General features: G+C 35.8%; 1 protein-coding gene across 3 annotated transcripts in view; it reads left to right on the top strand.

Moving 5' to 3' along the window:
* Positions 1 to 14,986, top strand: part of ANGPT1 (angiopoietin 1) — a 277,865-nt gene that overhangs the window by 175,073 nt on the left and 87,806 nt on the right. For all 3 annotated transcript variants that reach the window (XM_027768052.1, XM_006167919.3, XM_006167920.3), the window contains exon 3: positions 867 to 988. In XM_027768052.1, coding sequence (XP_027623853.1) covers positions 867 to 988 — 122 coding nt within the window. The remainder of the gene's footprint in view (positions 1 to 866; positions 989 to 14,986) is intronic.

Here is a 14,986-nt window from a genome sequence, read left to right as displayed (position 1 = left end):
CTTGAACCACAGTAGGCCCTGTCCAAGTCTACTGCTTTAATGACCACATCACCTGCCAGGTCCAAGCATTTGGTTTCTACCTGACTCAGTGTAATGAAAGTGAAAAGGACAACGCTAGTATGTCTCTAGTGCAATCTGGGTTCCTGGTCACTTCCTCTCCTCAGATTAAGTCTCAGAATTGTCAGACTCTTCCTTTGCTTGGTAGAACCAGTGTCAGACTATCTGGGTTTGCAATCTAGCTTTTCTCTTGACTCTTGTGTGAATTAGGGTTTTTTGTCTGAACTTCAATTTTCACATTTGCACAGTAAAGATAAAAATCTTTCAACAGGATCCTTCAACAGCCATGTCTATTAAATAAAATGACATCTGCAAAAATGCATGACTTAACATGATGGGTCTCTGATAAATGTGTGATCATGAGTCTGAAGAAACTATGTTGAGATGTTTGCAGATTTCTGATAAGTTTTGATTAAAGCAGGTGTATTTGATATGCCTATTAGCTATTCTTAATTACATACAGTAGCTAAGCTCTTGTATTGATACTTACATTGAGCTTGCAAATATTGAAGATAATATATACATAGTAACTAGCACAGAATACCCTAGGTTTTCAGAACATGAAAACTGAAACATGAACATGGATTCAACAATTCAATTTTCTCATTCATTTGCAACCTCAGTCTCAAACCAATATAGTGTTCAAGAGACATGTAAATTATGAACTAGCAGAAGGTAGACCTTTTGATGAATTACTCTAGAAAAATACTATTTTAAAAGAAAGTAAACCTAAAATAACACAAAATAATTATGTTTTTACTTATTGCTTTGTGATTGAAGTTTGAAATGTTTTTATTTTGTATCTTTAGGTTCTAAATCAAACTTCTCGACTTGAAATACAACTGCTGGAGAATTCATTATCAACATACAAACTAGAGAAGCAACTTCTTCAACAGACAAATGAAATCTTAAAGATTCATGAGAAAAACAGGTATAGATGATCTTCTTACTTTCTGTTTATTTATTTATTTATTTATTTTTATTTATTTTTGTTAGAGAGTGTGTGTACTCTCCAGAGACAGAGAGAAAGGGAGAGGACAAAGCACCCACCATGGGAAGTGGTTTCACTGTAATTACTTCCTCTCCAGTCCCCATTTCTTTGGGAGTTGGGGCATACATGTGCATGAGTTCACACGTTTCTCCAGACACTGGGTCTGGAACTCAAACCACATAGTCAGCCATGTGGGATATGACCACCTCAACCACCAGGGCACAGAGCCAGCCCAGATTGTTCTATGTTTAAGTTATGCACTTATTTATATCCCTCATCCATCTGATGAGTCCTTAAAAAATGTGGAGGTGTTTAAAAAAAACAAAGTATAGAGCCAAAATACTTTTTAATATAAAAACGAAGAAGGATTTAAGGCAAATACAGAAAATATGCTAACAATTTGATTAATACTGTTGCTTACAATCTTGGAATACTTGTTTTGATCATTTTTAGGCATAATTTCTCTAATGTTCAGTTATTTACATCACAAAAATGATTTGAGTCTATGACTAAATTCAGTGGCACAAAGTATTGACATTTTTTCAGCACAATAAAAAAGTGTAACAAAAGGGAATAGAGACTCTTTAATGATCAACCCACTCTTAAGTTTTTACAAAGCTACAGGGCTATTGAATTCAGAGATCTTAGCATATAGAGAAGTAAAATTCATATTTTCTTTTTCAGAAAATTATTTACCTATAAAGCTGATCAAGAGTTTCCGGTTTTATGGGTTTTTTATTGTTGTTGTTGTTTTGTTTTGTTTTGTTTTTCCCCATTTAAAGCCATTTTCCCTGGCTATAATATATTTCTTTGTTTAACTTTATTAATATCATTACACAGTTGTGTTCTATAAAGTGCAAATCATCTCAGATAAGTGAAATTGGACTTCAAGATCTTGATAGTTGGGACAGTGGAAGACTATATTAGTTTGAGGTTGTTAACATTGAGGACTGACAGTGAAATCAAAGCATTGACTTCTGTAGAACAAGTACCTTGTATTTAATTGAGTTTTCTTCTAGGCGATAGAGTACTAGAAGCTTCCGTTCTTATGCATTATCTTGAGTTAAAAGGCAAGTTTATTGTTTGGAACTATTTAAATGAACCACTGTGTTGGTGGAACTAGAGTGTCTGGCATATTCCAAACCAGGAAGGCACCTAAAAAACCTTATTAGTTCTCTTCTTATTTTACAACGAGGGGACAGAACCTCCATGGAAGCTAGTGACCCGTTCAAGATCACACACTTGCTAGTGGGAGAACCAGGGATATAATCCAGGTTTCTTGTTGTTAGGCCTCCTCTTTCCACTATGACACAGGGTCTTTTCATATAGAAGCTAAAAGGATTGCTCAGCTTCACACTGCAAGTAGAATTTAATGCCAAAAATCAGAATTAATTTCTAATTAATTCTTCTGCATGAAGAAGATAAACCTGACTGTTAGTTTAGAATCTAAAAGGGGTCACATACTTCAGGAACTAGTTTTTCAATGTGTTTTTTATATATAAACCAAAAATATCTATTCGTAATACAGAGCATGCTTTCCTTATTCTATTTGTTGTTATTGTTTATTTTCATATGTTCAATGAAATCAGCAGAGTTCTGCCAAGCACTTTCAAGGGCAACAAAGAAATGTGTTCTTTTCATTTAAGTGGAGAGAAGGTCAATGTCAAACATGAAGCTGTTTCTTTTAATATATACACATTAAAAACATACACATAGAAACATATTCATGTGTAATTATTTCTTGGTCTTTCCTACCTATCCTTTATGTGAATCTTAATCTTACACATGCAACAAGAAGCTATCTCTACATGGAAGCATCTCTGAAATGTAGGAATAACATGCCTGTAGTCAGCTAGGTCTGGTTTGGATCAACTAATACACTTTGCAGAGGGGATTATCTAAATTAAGCTCTGCTTCCTCCCCAAGGAATGCCAGGGGCTGTGTCTGGGTGTGTGACTTACCAGCTTTGAGTATGATGGGCCCTCAGACGCCAAGTCGGTGAGCTGGCCTTTAGGAGAGTCCACTACCTCCTTGGCAGAACAAGGAGGAGTATTTTATGGACAGGATTATGCTACACAAGCATGCTGAGAGGTCCTGCTGATTTACATCCTGGCAAATTAAATGCATCATTTGTAGGATTGAAAATGGATTTTTGGCCTCATTAGATTCACTTCTTTATCCCCCAAACATCCAAAAGCACAAAACAGGAACAGGATTAGTAACATTTGTTCTACTGTTTGTTTTCCTAAGAATCTGGTGAGGGCGACTCCAAGAAACTTAGAGTTTGCTTACGTTAGGAAGCTTTTTTTTTTTTTCCTTTTTTGGATGCTCCCCTAATCTCAAAACTTGGTTTTGTTTCCTACCTCAAGAAAACAGTACTGGGAAGTAAGGGATTCATAACTCAGCCAAATGATTAAAATTATACAAGTGAGAACCTAAGTAAATGGAAAACTTGAATGTATCATTATCTTGCTCATAAGGAAGTTGGTATGAGCACAAAGTAGAACAAGTAATTGTCAACTTTTATTAGATTCCTCCAAAATATGTCCTACTGGTTATGTTCAAAGCAAATGAAGAGACGTGTACAGGAAGAGATGTCATAAAGCAAATCCTTCAGCTGAATCAGAATGAGAATGAATCTGTTGTTCTAAAGATTTGGTCAACCAACCAACTTTCAGGGCACCTGCTTACACCCACCTGCCCCTGCCCTAGGATGATGTGATAAGGTACCCCGAGGGGAAGAGCTGTGGATTGAGAAAGGACAAAAAATAAGCGGGGATCACACTGGTCAGGCATCTCTGCTGGAGAACTGTGTGGCCCTGAGCAGTTCTATGCTCATTGTTTTTGTTTTTTAATTTTATTATTACTATTTATTATTATTTATACATTCAATTGCTATATATGACTTAGATTGTAAAGAGATTTACTCAACATGATATATGCCACACCCCAGGCAAGTTGAGAATACTATGCATGACATCATCAACAGGCAACAAACCATATCTGTGTCCCACAAATGTCTTACTTCTCCATTTTTTCCAAATTTCCCTTCCTGCGCTTCCCCCTTTCTCCCTCTCCTTCTATTATAGGGGAGGAAAAACCTCGTGCTTCCACTGTGGCGCACATCATGGTTCTAAACAAGCCTCTCCTGACCTTCTCTGTCTGACGCTCTGGTTTCTTCTATCTATAAAGCCCAGCAGTAGATTATACCTTTGTTAGAGCTTTTGCATGCTCTGCAGCAATAGTGCCAAGACTGTATCTTCTTAAAGGTACTTCCTGTACCTGCCCATCTCTGACTTAGCCCCCAATGTGTTCAGGTGGTAATATAGTCAAACAATATTCCAAAAGAAATTCTTCTGCTTCCCCAGGGTCTATTGGAAGGGAAATCAGCACTCTCTGTCCACAAAGACAGAATATGTGAATTTTCTTTATGATTGTGTTCAATATTCAGAGTAAAGTGGAAATCATCAAAAAGACCATTCAGAATAAGTGGAAATAGACATGCAATGGCCATTTCAACATAGTTTGAGCAATACCCGCTTTCCTTAGCTGCTGTAAATCTGCTAAAACATAAACACCTATGTCAGATACTTCACACTCACATAGCCAAGCTTATGATCAATTCTGCAAAGTATGTATTATTATTTCCATTACACACATAAAAGCTGAAATTCGGGGGCCAGCAGGTGGCGTGGTGGTTAAGGTGCTGGAATTCCCACATGGCGGCCAACCACAGTTCGAGTCCTGAACCTGGCAGCTTACTCTCTCTCTCTCTCTATTTCTCTGGCAAAAAATCCATGTGAAAAAATAATAATAAATAAATAAGTGAATAAAATAATCATAAAAAAAAAGTTGAAGTTCACAGAGGTCAGCAACTCTCCCATGACCAAACAGCCCATGGATGGCGAAATTCGAACACAGACCATAATCATTCTCTGTATTAATTATTATAAAATATTTCTCCAGTGTGATGCAGCCTCAAGAATATTGATGTGGATGTCAAGTTATTCTCTTAACACAAATAAATATAAATTTTTTGAAGAGGTTTTTACTATAGGGTGCATACGCTCTCCAGAGAGACAGAGAGACAGAAAGCAAGAAATCACCCCTCAGGAGGGATGGCCACACCACAATCCCTTCTCCTCCATTCTCCTCTTGGGATCTTGGGCACGCATGCACATGCACCCAGTGTGTTTTAAGCCACTGGGTCTGGGATGTGAACCGTGGTCAACAACATGGGAGTCCAGCAACATAGCCATTATGCTAACTGCTAGTACTGACAAATAAATATAAATTTGAAGAAAAGAATAGACCAGTTGTTTTTTGGTTATCACTCTATATACATCATTATTTAGTTCTTTAATATTGGAGTAGGAGAGATATAAACTATGTGTTTTACCTTGGGAATTCACCAAACTTATTTGATAAGCCTCATCTACCTTCTAGCTGGAGTTATGGGATGTTATTAAAGTAGTAAATTTTAAGTGATTAGAGTTTATTAATTTAAGGATACCAAATTATTCCTTACAAACAAGTTACTATAGTGACATAATAAAATATTAATGTTTTAATACTTAATATGCCTAAGGAAATGAAAAGTTAAATCTCTTTTTAATTAATATCATCCATTTGATAAGTTCTTTAAAAATAATAAGGCAAAACCTTGTTAATTTCTAACAGTAGACTAATGTGAATTGCATTGTTGTACCTTGCAGAGATCAAGAAAAACCTGTCATTTCAAATTAAACTACTCTATTTTATTCTTGTAAATAGAACACTATACAATAATGGAACATTATCTTTTTCCTCCTTTAAATTTTCTAACTAAAATTTGTAATGAATGATATGGAGCATCTTCTCTCTTTTCAAAACTTTCAATTGCCGTAGGATGATAAAATAAAATAGAATTCTAATCAAACTGGATATCTAAGGGGTCACTTTTAATCTATCCTTTCTCTGATCCTCCACAGCTCACCAGTCAATGCTGAAGCTTCCAATTCCATCTCCTAAATATTTTTCTTTTTTTTTTCCCTAAATATTTTTCTCATCCACCCTGCGTTTTCCACTTCCATGGGCTATGTTTTAGGTCAAAGTACCATGAACTCTTATTTAGGCCATTACAATGACTTCTATGCATTTGGCTTTGTGCTGCTCACACCTATAATGCCAGAGTTCTGCCACAGGCTTTTTTCTGAAGTGAAAGTCTATTTTTCTCTTTTAAGTCCCTCCCAACTCCCTAATGACCTTGTAACTGATTGAAGAAAGTTCAACTTTTCTAGCACAGGACAGTCATGATCATCATAATCCTAATTTTGCACTCTTACTTCAATCATCTTAGTTTTTAGAAGTTGTGGGCTAAAAGCTCAGAGCCTGAGCTCTGCGGCTAAAGTGCCCAGGTCTTACTCTCCCTTGATTCTGGCTGTAAGCAAGTCTGTCACATGTTCATGTGTTCTTGGACAAGTTACTTAGACTCTCTGTGGTTTGGTTTCCCAGTTTTTAACACAAAGATAACAATGATAGTGCTGTACAGAGGTGGTGCAGGGAGTAACTGAGTTCATGCATTTACAATAGTGCCTGGCACTCATATAGTATTAAATCCTGTTAGTACCACACTGAACACACGATGTCATTTTAGACATGTTTGCTGTTTGCTTTGTCTGGTGTGTCTGACATTCCTCATTCAATTCACAAACTCCTGCTCATCCTTGAACTCAGTGCAAGTGTCACCTCCTCCTAGAATCGTTCTCTGACCCTGCCTGATAGATTTGCTCATTACAACCTCCATGACAGCATTGAACCTGTTTCCCCTCATGTATCACCCAGTCTATCATATTATAATATAGACATGTTCTTGTGTGTGTGTGTGTGTGTGTGTTTATGTATCTGTATCTATTCCATTAGGCTGTGATCTTCTGTAACACAGAGACTATATTTATTTATCATTGTCTCTTTGTCCCTGGGCACAATTCTCTACACTGTAGATGTAATATTAAATACTTTTGAATGTTAAATGAGTAATGATCTGGCAAATATCCCAGTAGTTCTTATCCCAAGAAATGCCATTTATCTACACACACACACAAACACACACACACACACACACACACAACTCACAAAAATACCTTCAGTGGAAAACACAAATAATACAGTTTTTTATTAAATAGTACAAATCTATTATTCTTAACATAAATAAAATAGAAATAACGTTTGCACCAGTATACCGCATTCCCAGAGTCCATTATATGAGACCAAAGTTTATCAATCCATACTCAGATTCACTAATTCAGTCCAATTTATAAATTTCTACACATTTGCCTGGTCTATTCTAGAGCCATGGCTGTTTACCTCATTTCTCTAACAAATATACAAAGTAAAACAGACTTTATATAGTCGTTAAATTACATATATGTAGATACAATTGCAGGACAAAATTTTTCTAATTTCAAACCTTCATGCCACTCCACCCACTGCAGAGAACCATCATTAGCAGATTAAGAGTTTGTTATTTACTCTTCCAGACTTTGCCTATGAAATAAACTAACAAGTATATGTGTATATAGAGAGTGTATATTTATGTGTGTTTACATAGACACAAACCATACACAATTGAACACATGCTCAAGTACAGATTTATATGATTGTGTATGTGTATAGATTTTAAATATTATTGTAAATGCTGGGTTTATTTCTACTGTTTATTTCATAATTTATCATGGATATCATACACATATAACTATATACAGATAAACTCAGTCCTTTAAAATAATGAGTAGCAATCCATGTTTTCTTATGTACTATAATTTCTATAATTAACTTACAACTTTATAGTTATTATTTATATTAATATGTAAAAATTAAATTTTTAATTTTTAGATTTTCTTTTTTTTTACACTTTTTAATACATTCAATCACATTATTTAGCTTACAAGGTGATCATTTCAATATGTGAACATTTCTCCCCAGCCCAGTTGATCAAAATATAACAATACTACCTCCCTGTCTCAACAATTCTGTCTCCATATCCCTCCTCCAAATGTTTTTCCCCAGGCCCCACTCCTCCACACACACCACATCTGGCATTCACACCCACCTCTTGTGTTTGTACATCCTTTAGCCTGTCAGTTTTAGTTATAGAGTACGGACACTCGGTATATATTCAGTGGGGACATACAGTGTCTCTCCTTCATAGCCTGGTTTGCTTAACTCAGCAATAAATCTTCCATATTCTTCTACTTTCTGTCAAAAGTCAGGGTTTTGTTGTTTTTTAAATTTCCATAGCTATTGACAAATTCTCTCTGAAGTTTACATTAGCACCAATTATGCATGGGCTTATTTTTTAATTGACAGGACACTTATGCTTTCTACAGAGAGAGAGAGAAAAAGAGAGAGGGAGATAACAACATCCCCCCACCTCCCATGAGACATGACCATGTCACAGTTCTTTCTCCTCCATTTCTCTATCCTGTCAGGACTTGGGAGCATGTATAGACATGTGCCCTTGTATTTTCAAGATACCATGGTGGGAACTTGAATATAGTCAGCCACATGGGATCCAGCTTCATTACTACTAGGTTACAGGACTGGTCCTAAATGAGCCTTTCCGTTTCTCAAAATCATGCTAGCCATTATTAATGGCCATATGGAAGGTTAGCTAGTACATCTTTTCATGATTATGGAACATTTGCATTTCTTCATCTGTGACTAGCCTATTCATGTATGTTTCTCATTTTTTTATTAGATCATTTATCTCATTTTATTAACTCACATGAGCTCTTGAATATTTTTTAAAACAGTGTAATATATGTTAAAATATTTTTACTAGTTTATCATTTATTATTCAAACTAGTTTTTGAACTACTTCTTTCTTTCTTCTTTATTCATAATAGAGTATGTGCATGTGTATAAGAGATACAGAGAGAAAGAGAGAAAGAAAGCACTTCCCAATGGGGCCAGGTCATGCCACAATCCTTCCTCCAATACTGTATTTCATCAGGATCTTGGGCAGCTGGACACATACTTGGGTATATAACTGGCACCAAGATTCAAACTCTCATGGCCATGTGGGATCCAGCTTCTTCTGTACAGCATTTAACTACTGTGCTACCAGGTCAGACCTTAACCTATTGTTTTTTGTTTTGTTTTGTTTTGTTTTGTTTTTTGTTTTTGTTTGTTTGTTTTAACAGAGGTAATACTTTTTATGTCATGAAATGTAGCAATATTTTGTTCTTGCTCATTTCTGGCTACCACAACATATTTAGCTTATTCTTATCCCAAAGACTGAAAATTATTTGCTAGTGCTTACTTATAGTACCCATGCTTCTGCTTCAAATGTAAATTACCAAACAAATATTACTTTAGGTTTTTAGAAAAAAATCTACTGAGTTCAAATTAGAAACGTAAGGTATTGATTTAACATGAACTAAATATACCTTTGTTTAAATGGGGGGAGGGAGGTCAGGAATCATCCTTTAAAACACATTTGCAACACATGTTGACACCCAACTTAATAGAAGTAATGAAATATTGAAACATCTGTATATAGGTTCAGACAGATAAATAAGAAAGTTCTGTATTTTCAACATCTTCCTCCTTATTTGAAGGTCTATATTTACACAGATAGAGCTTAGTCAACTGTCACCACTATGAATTCATTGGCTGTGATGTTAAAAACTCTATTGTGGGAAACAATTTAAAAGGGAGAGTTTTTCTGTGAAAGTTTCAAGATGTGTTCAATGATTTGAACTATTTTCAATAAGATATGTTGGATGAGACAGACTGTGTAAAACAGGGGGGAAAAATCAAACAAAACCTTCAAATGGGGCTTTGTGTACACTCATGTAGAACTTTTTGTGAAGCGCAAAGCCTAGATTATTTCATTTTATTCTAGATTAAAGTGTACCTCTGCCTTAAACTAGAGGTTAAGTGCCAAAATTTTATGCATGTCTCTTCTCAAAGTGTTTCGTGAAAGATGGGAAACAGGAAGCATTTGAGAATCTGTGAGAAACTGTGTCTTTGGGTTTTTAGCACAATTTCTATAGATTTAGGCACACAGTTTCATAAATTGTTGTTTCATGAAACATTAATCTTAAAACATGCCTCTTAATAAAAAACATTTATTTAATCTAAGCTTACCCAAAACTTGATAATGAAACTCTTATTATTATTGTTTCAATTTGCCAGGTACCTGCACTCATCCTGAGAGTTGAAGAGATGCGGGGGTGGAGGTAGAGAGAAAGCAAACCCCCCATGGGGAATGGTCACATAGTAATCCCTTCTCTTCTATCTCTCACTTCTTTCAGGATTTGGGGCATACCTATGCAAGTATCTGGTATGTTTTTCAAGTCTCCAGGTCCTGGAATCAAACCACAGAGTTGACCTTGTAGGATCTGGCAGCCTTAATCAACCATGCCTCTGACTGTCCTCAAACTCCTATTTTACCTAATCAAAATATACTGAATGCTCTCTGGAAAACATGTTTCTAGAGGGAATTTGTAATCAACATCTGGATTTGTGTTATGCATTTAAATCTAAGCTAATTTTGTTGCTAAAGGCTGTCATCAGGGAAAATCTGGCCACTTTGCTTCCATAATTATAGGACACTGGAATTGTAATGTGGTCTTTCAGATCAGTCTTTACACAGAGAGGCTTCAAGCCAGCAGGTGGCACAGAGGTTAAGGCAGCTGGATTCTACATACCCAACTGTGCAGTTTGAGTCCTGAACTCGACAACTCAAAAAACACCCTGGACATGTGTGCATACACACATGACCAAAATCCCAAGAGGAGAATGGAGGAAAAGTGATGGCAGCATGATCACCCCGCCACAGAGAATGCTTCTTCTTCTCTCTCTCCCTGCAAGTGTATGCCTCTATAGAAAAACAAAAACAAAAACAACAAAGAAAAGTTAAATATATTTAAGAAGAGGCCTTTGTGCTTAGCTGAAATGACTTTTTCCAATCTGGATGAGGAAAATGTTAAAATAAAAGTCTTTGGAGGAATAAACGGGATAGAATATGATCAGTATATTGAATAAGAAAAATAAATTTTATGCCACGGGGTTAAGGCAGAGTGTTATTTAAAATCTCAGTTCAGTTTCTAAAAGCTAGTTTGGCAAAGGCGTATAACCTATCCATCTTACACACGTGTCCACCATGTGTAAGATGGATAGGTTAAAAAATTATGACAGACAAAATTTCCAAAGTAACCAGATGCAGAGCAGCAAATGCAAAGGAGATGTTAAGGTAGCATCTTTTTTTTTTCTCTTAAAAATATTTTGAAACTTATTTCTTTTATTCATGATAGCATGTGTGCATGCATGAGAAAGGAAGAGAGAGAGAGACAGAGACAGAGACAGAGACAGAGAAGCACCCTAGACATTATGCTTCAAACCTCTCTCCCCAGCCCTCCAGTTCATCAGGATCCTCAGGATACATTGACATGTCTCGTGTGTTTTCAGCTGACCCATGGATCTGAACCTGTGGTCAGCTGTGTAGCTTCTAGTATTGCAATTCAGTTTGCTACCAACTGTATCAAGATTTTTCCTTGATTCCTGACAACACAAGTGGTAGAAATTTGTAGAGATTATATTATATTAAACCAAAAAGATGGGACTATGTGATGTTCATTTTCACAGCTGTAGGATGTTATGGGTGTATTTCTATTCTAACAAGTTATAAGACATGTCTTTTAATCCTGGTTCTGACAGTTAATATCTACATGATTCTTATCTATACTCTAGGGCTTATACATCTACTCAGTCAATATCTCTATATTAATTTAAGAAGTAAAGGAGATAAGGATTTTTAAAGTGCTACACAACTGTAACAGTAATTTACAAGAGTGTGATAATAAGTAGAGATAGTATATGTACTTTTCTGGCAAGTAACTTTTGGATTTGAATCATTTTGGAAGTAGTGTAGAGGAAGGGCTGGCTTCCAAAGCAGATAATCAATGGATGAGAAGAATCAAAGAACAGAGAACAGTGTTTAGGAAGCCAAATATGAAGAGAAGATGAAACAGAATGTCCAGTGCTGTCAAAGAAAAAGAAAGGCCAGGAAGAGATTAGTCTTGTCTGAAAAAGTCTAAAAAGTTAACATTAATATAATGGATGTCTCTAATAAATAAAGTTAATAGGGGATTATTGGAGTCAAAAACTTCTTAGGGGAACTCTGAATGAAGAAATGAGCAGGGAAAATGACTGAAAGAGATAATGACTGGTAAGACCTGCCATTTGGGAACGTCATGTCACAGTGTTTCCAACTTGCTTGTAGTTGTCCCATGTTACATGGATTTCCAATCTCATGAGACGTCTGTGAGGCAGCTCAGGCTTCTACTTCCAAAACTTGTCCCTTCCTTTTACTGTAAGATGACAGGATATTTTGATGTTTTCTTGATGTCTGGTAGCCATGGTATTAAAGGCTATTTAGTGCATTCTAAAAGTTAATGTTCTTTCCAACATACTAATATATATTCCTTTTATTCAGGAAACACAGGTCTCTTCTTCCACAAGCTGGTGTCCAGAACTGTTGCCTTTGGCAACTTCTTTGATCAACTTTCCATTCTCAGTTCTTGCCAGATTATCCTGAAAAACAAAGCAAAACAAAGACTTCTGTTACTGAAGTACCTATCTTACAGAGTAGCCGTCTCCTTTTAAGTACTCTTGAACAAACAATATAGTAAAAGTAGAAAGTGGAAAAACATGAATGCACAAATTTGAAAAGAAAAAGGAATTATGCCTTAAACAGATATTTCTTATAGCTGCTGTTTTTTTACATGAGATTTCCTGTCAAAAATAAATTCTCAGAGTAGGAGTAATGTATGCAACTTTTGGCACTTAGCAACTAATAAATTAAACTCTAGCGTACTTTTCAAACTAGAATATTAATGAAGGATTAGGGACACTGAAAGACCAGTGTTCATCATATTTCAGGGACAAAATGGTGATTCAGAATTTTTATTCAGTAAGGGTATGACTATAATTTCTAAACTTTGATATGTACATGACCATCATATTAAAAATTAATGCTAAATTTTCTTGGTAGTATAATTTCTGTGAACTTAAAATGCATTTTTTATAACTTAATGACTAAATTATGGGAATTGTGAATCTAATCAAGGCATCAATTGAGGTTAATTCTCAGATTTGAAGGTCAAAAATTAATAGACAACAGAGAAAACTGCCTTTGACATCCACTGAAAGTATACTAATCACTTTACCTCTAGGTGAAATAAACTTTTAGCCAATAGAGATAGTAGAATTTTTGTTTGTTTTTGTTTGTTTGTTTACCATGAACAACTTCAACAGCAGTTATTGGCAAGGAAGAAAATACTAGAAGGCAAAGAGTCATACCTACACCTTAGAGACATTGTCTTTCATCTTACTCCCATTTCCTTGCCAAAGGTTTTCATTTCCAGAAAAGACTTTTGAAAAACATAAGTGACCATTACATTGTTCTGAAGTTCCTTTACCCAAGATTTATCCAAATTGGGTTTGATCAGTACAGGACAAGACTCCTTTTTCTATCGGTGCCCAGTAGAATGAAGATTCAAAAGATAAGTATATCTCTTCTTATCTTGCAGAAGTCATGGAACTTCCTCTAATGGGTCTCAATGTGACGCTTTCCCATGTGAATCTGGGTACACTACTTGAGGTGCTATAACTGAGTCACATCTTACATATACAAATGTCCAGTTATATTTCAGGATTGGCTTTGCAGGCACCTTCCTGCCTTATGCTGGGCCACAGTCTCTGGAGGATGTGTTTGTTGGCAAAGATCTAGAATGCCCATGAGCATTTTCTCCACACTTCTTTTCTTTTTTAAAGGTTATTTTTATTTCTTTCTTTCACGAGAGAGCTCACCAGACAGACTCAACAGGGTCTCACCATGCGGTGGTCCTCCCATAGCTTCTCAACTAGCCAGCTATGTCTGCTGTCCCCACACTTCTTAATCTGTATAAAAGACAATTCAATGTTACAGTGTATCTCTAGTACACGCAGTTGTAAAATCTGACTTTTCAAGTATACTCTATTTTGTAATTTAAGTATTAAATTTAAAACATTCCCTAGTGTCCCCTTTATGAAAACTTACAGGAATGATTCAGTGCTATATTTCTCCAAAGAAAATTAAGTGCCCATTCTGGTATGTTGCATTTGAATAACACCTTGTAAACTAAGGACTGATTGAACCTTCTGAAAATAGAACTAAGAAAATTGAATAGATCTTGTCCCTGAGGAATACTAGTATATTAGCCACTCTATAAAATATAAATGCTTTTTATTTCCAGTCAGTTGCTAGGATTTAAGAGTGCTTCTGCATTCTCTATAATTTTTAATGTGTAATATATAAGGGGAATATCCTTTAAAGAGCTCTGAGAGAAGGAAGGTCCTCATGGAAGATCGCATCACTCTGAGCAAAGCATCCTATCCCCTGTGTGAGACCACAATACTAGCATAATGGAGTCTTTTTTTTTCTAATCATTCACACAGGGATTAGAGAATGTGGTACTGTCAAGCGTCATCTTGAAGCTCAAGTTGAAAATAAAGTAAGCTAGTGAATATGATATAGGGCCAGGTATCAAAAAATGCCAAGAATTCATTGTGACTTTACTTTTTTAAGCTTAAAAATATATTTATTTCTTCCATGATTTAGAGAGAAAGAAAAAGCACCCAAATCTTCAGCCAGCCCTAGATCATGGGCACACACATGCTCAGTGTGTTCAAGGAGGTCCTCAGGTATAAACCCAGAGCCTTCCTACATATGACAGCCTTGTAGACTGCTGTATTTTGGCTGAGCTACTATCTGGCCTCCATTGTGACTTCAGATAGGTTACTCTTTGGTCCTGTGGTTTCCGTATCAATATATTACTGCTATTCCTGATCCCACAGAATTTATTTTCTGAGAGTTTTTTTTTTTTTTGTTTTTTTTTTTTGTTTTAGGGA

The sequence above is a fragment of the Tupaia chinensis genome, unplaced genomic scaffold (assembly GCF_000334495.1).
Source record: "Tupaia chinensis unplaced genomic scaffold, TupChi_1.0 Scaffold145257_1, whole genome shotgun sequence".
Lineage (NCBI taxonomy): Eukaryota > Metazoa > Chordata > Mammalia > Scandentia > Tupaiidae > Tupaia > Tupaia belangeri.
This window is presented reverse-complemented; position numbering and strand designations above follow the sequence as displayed.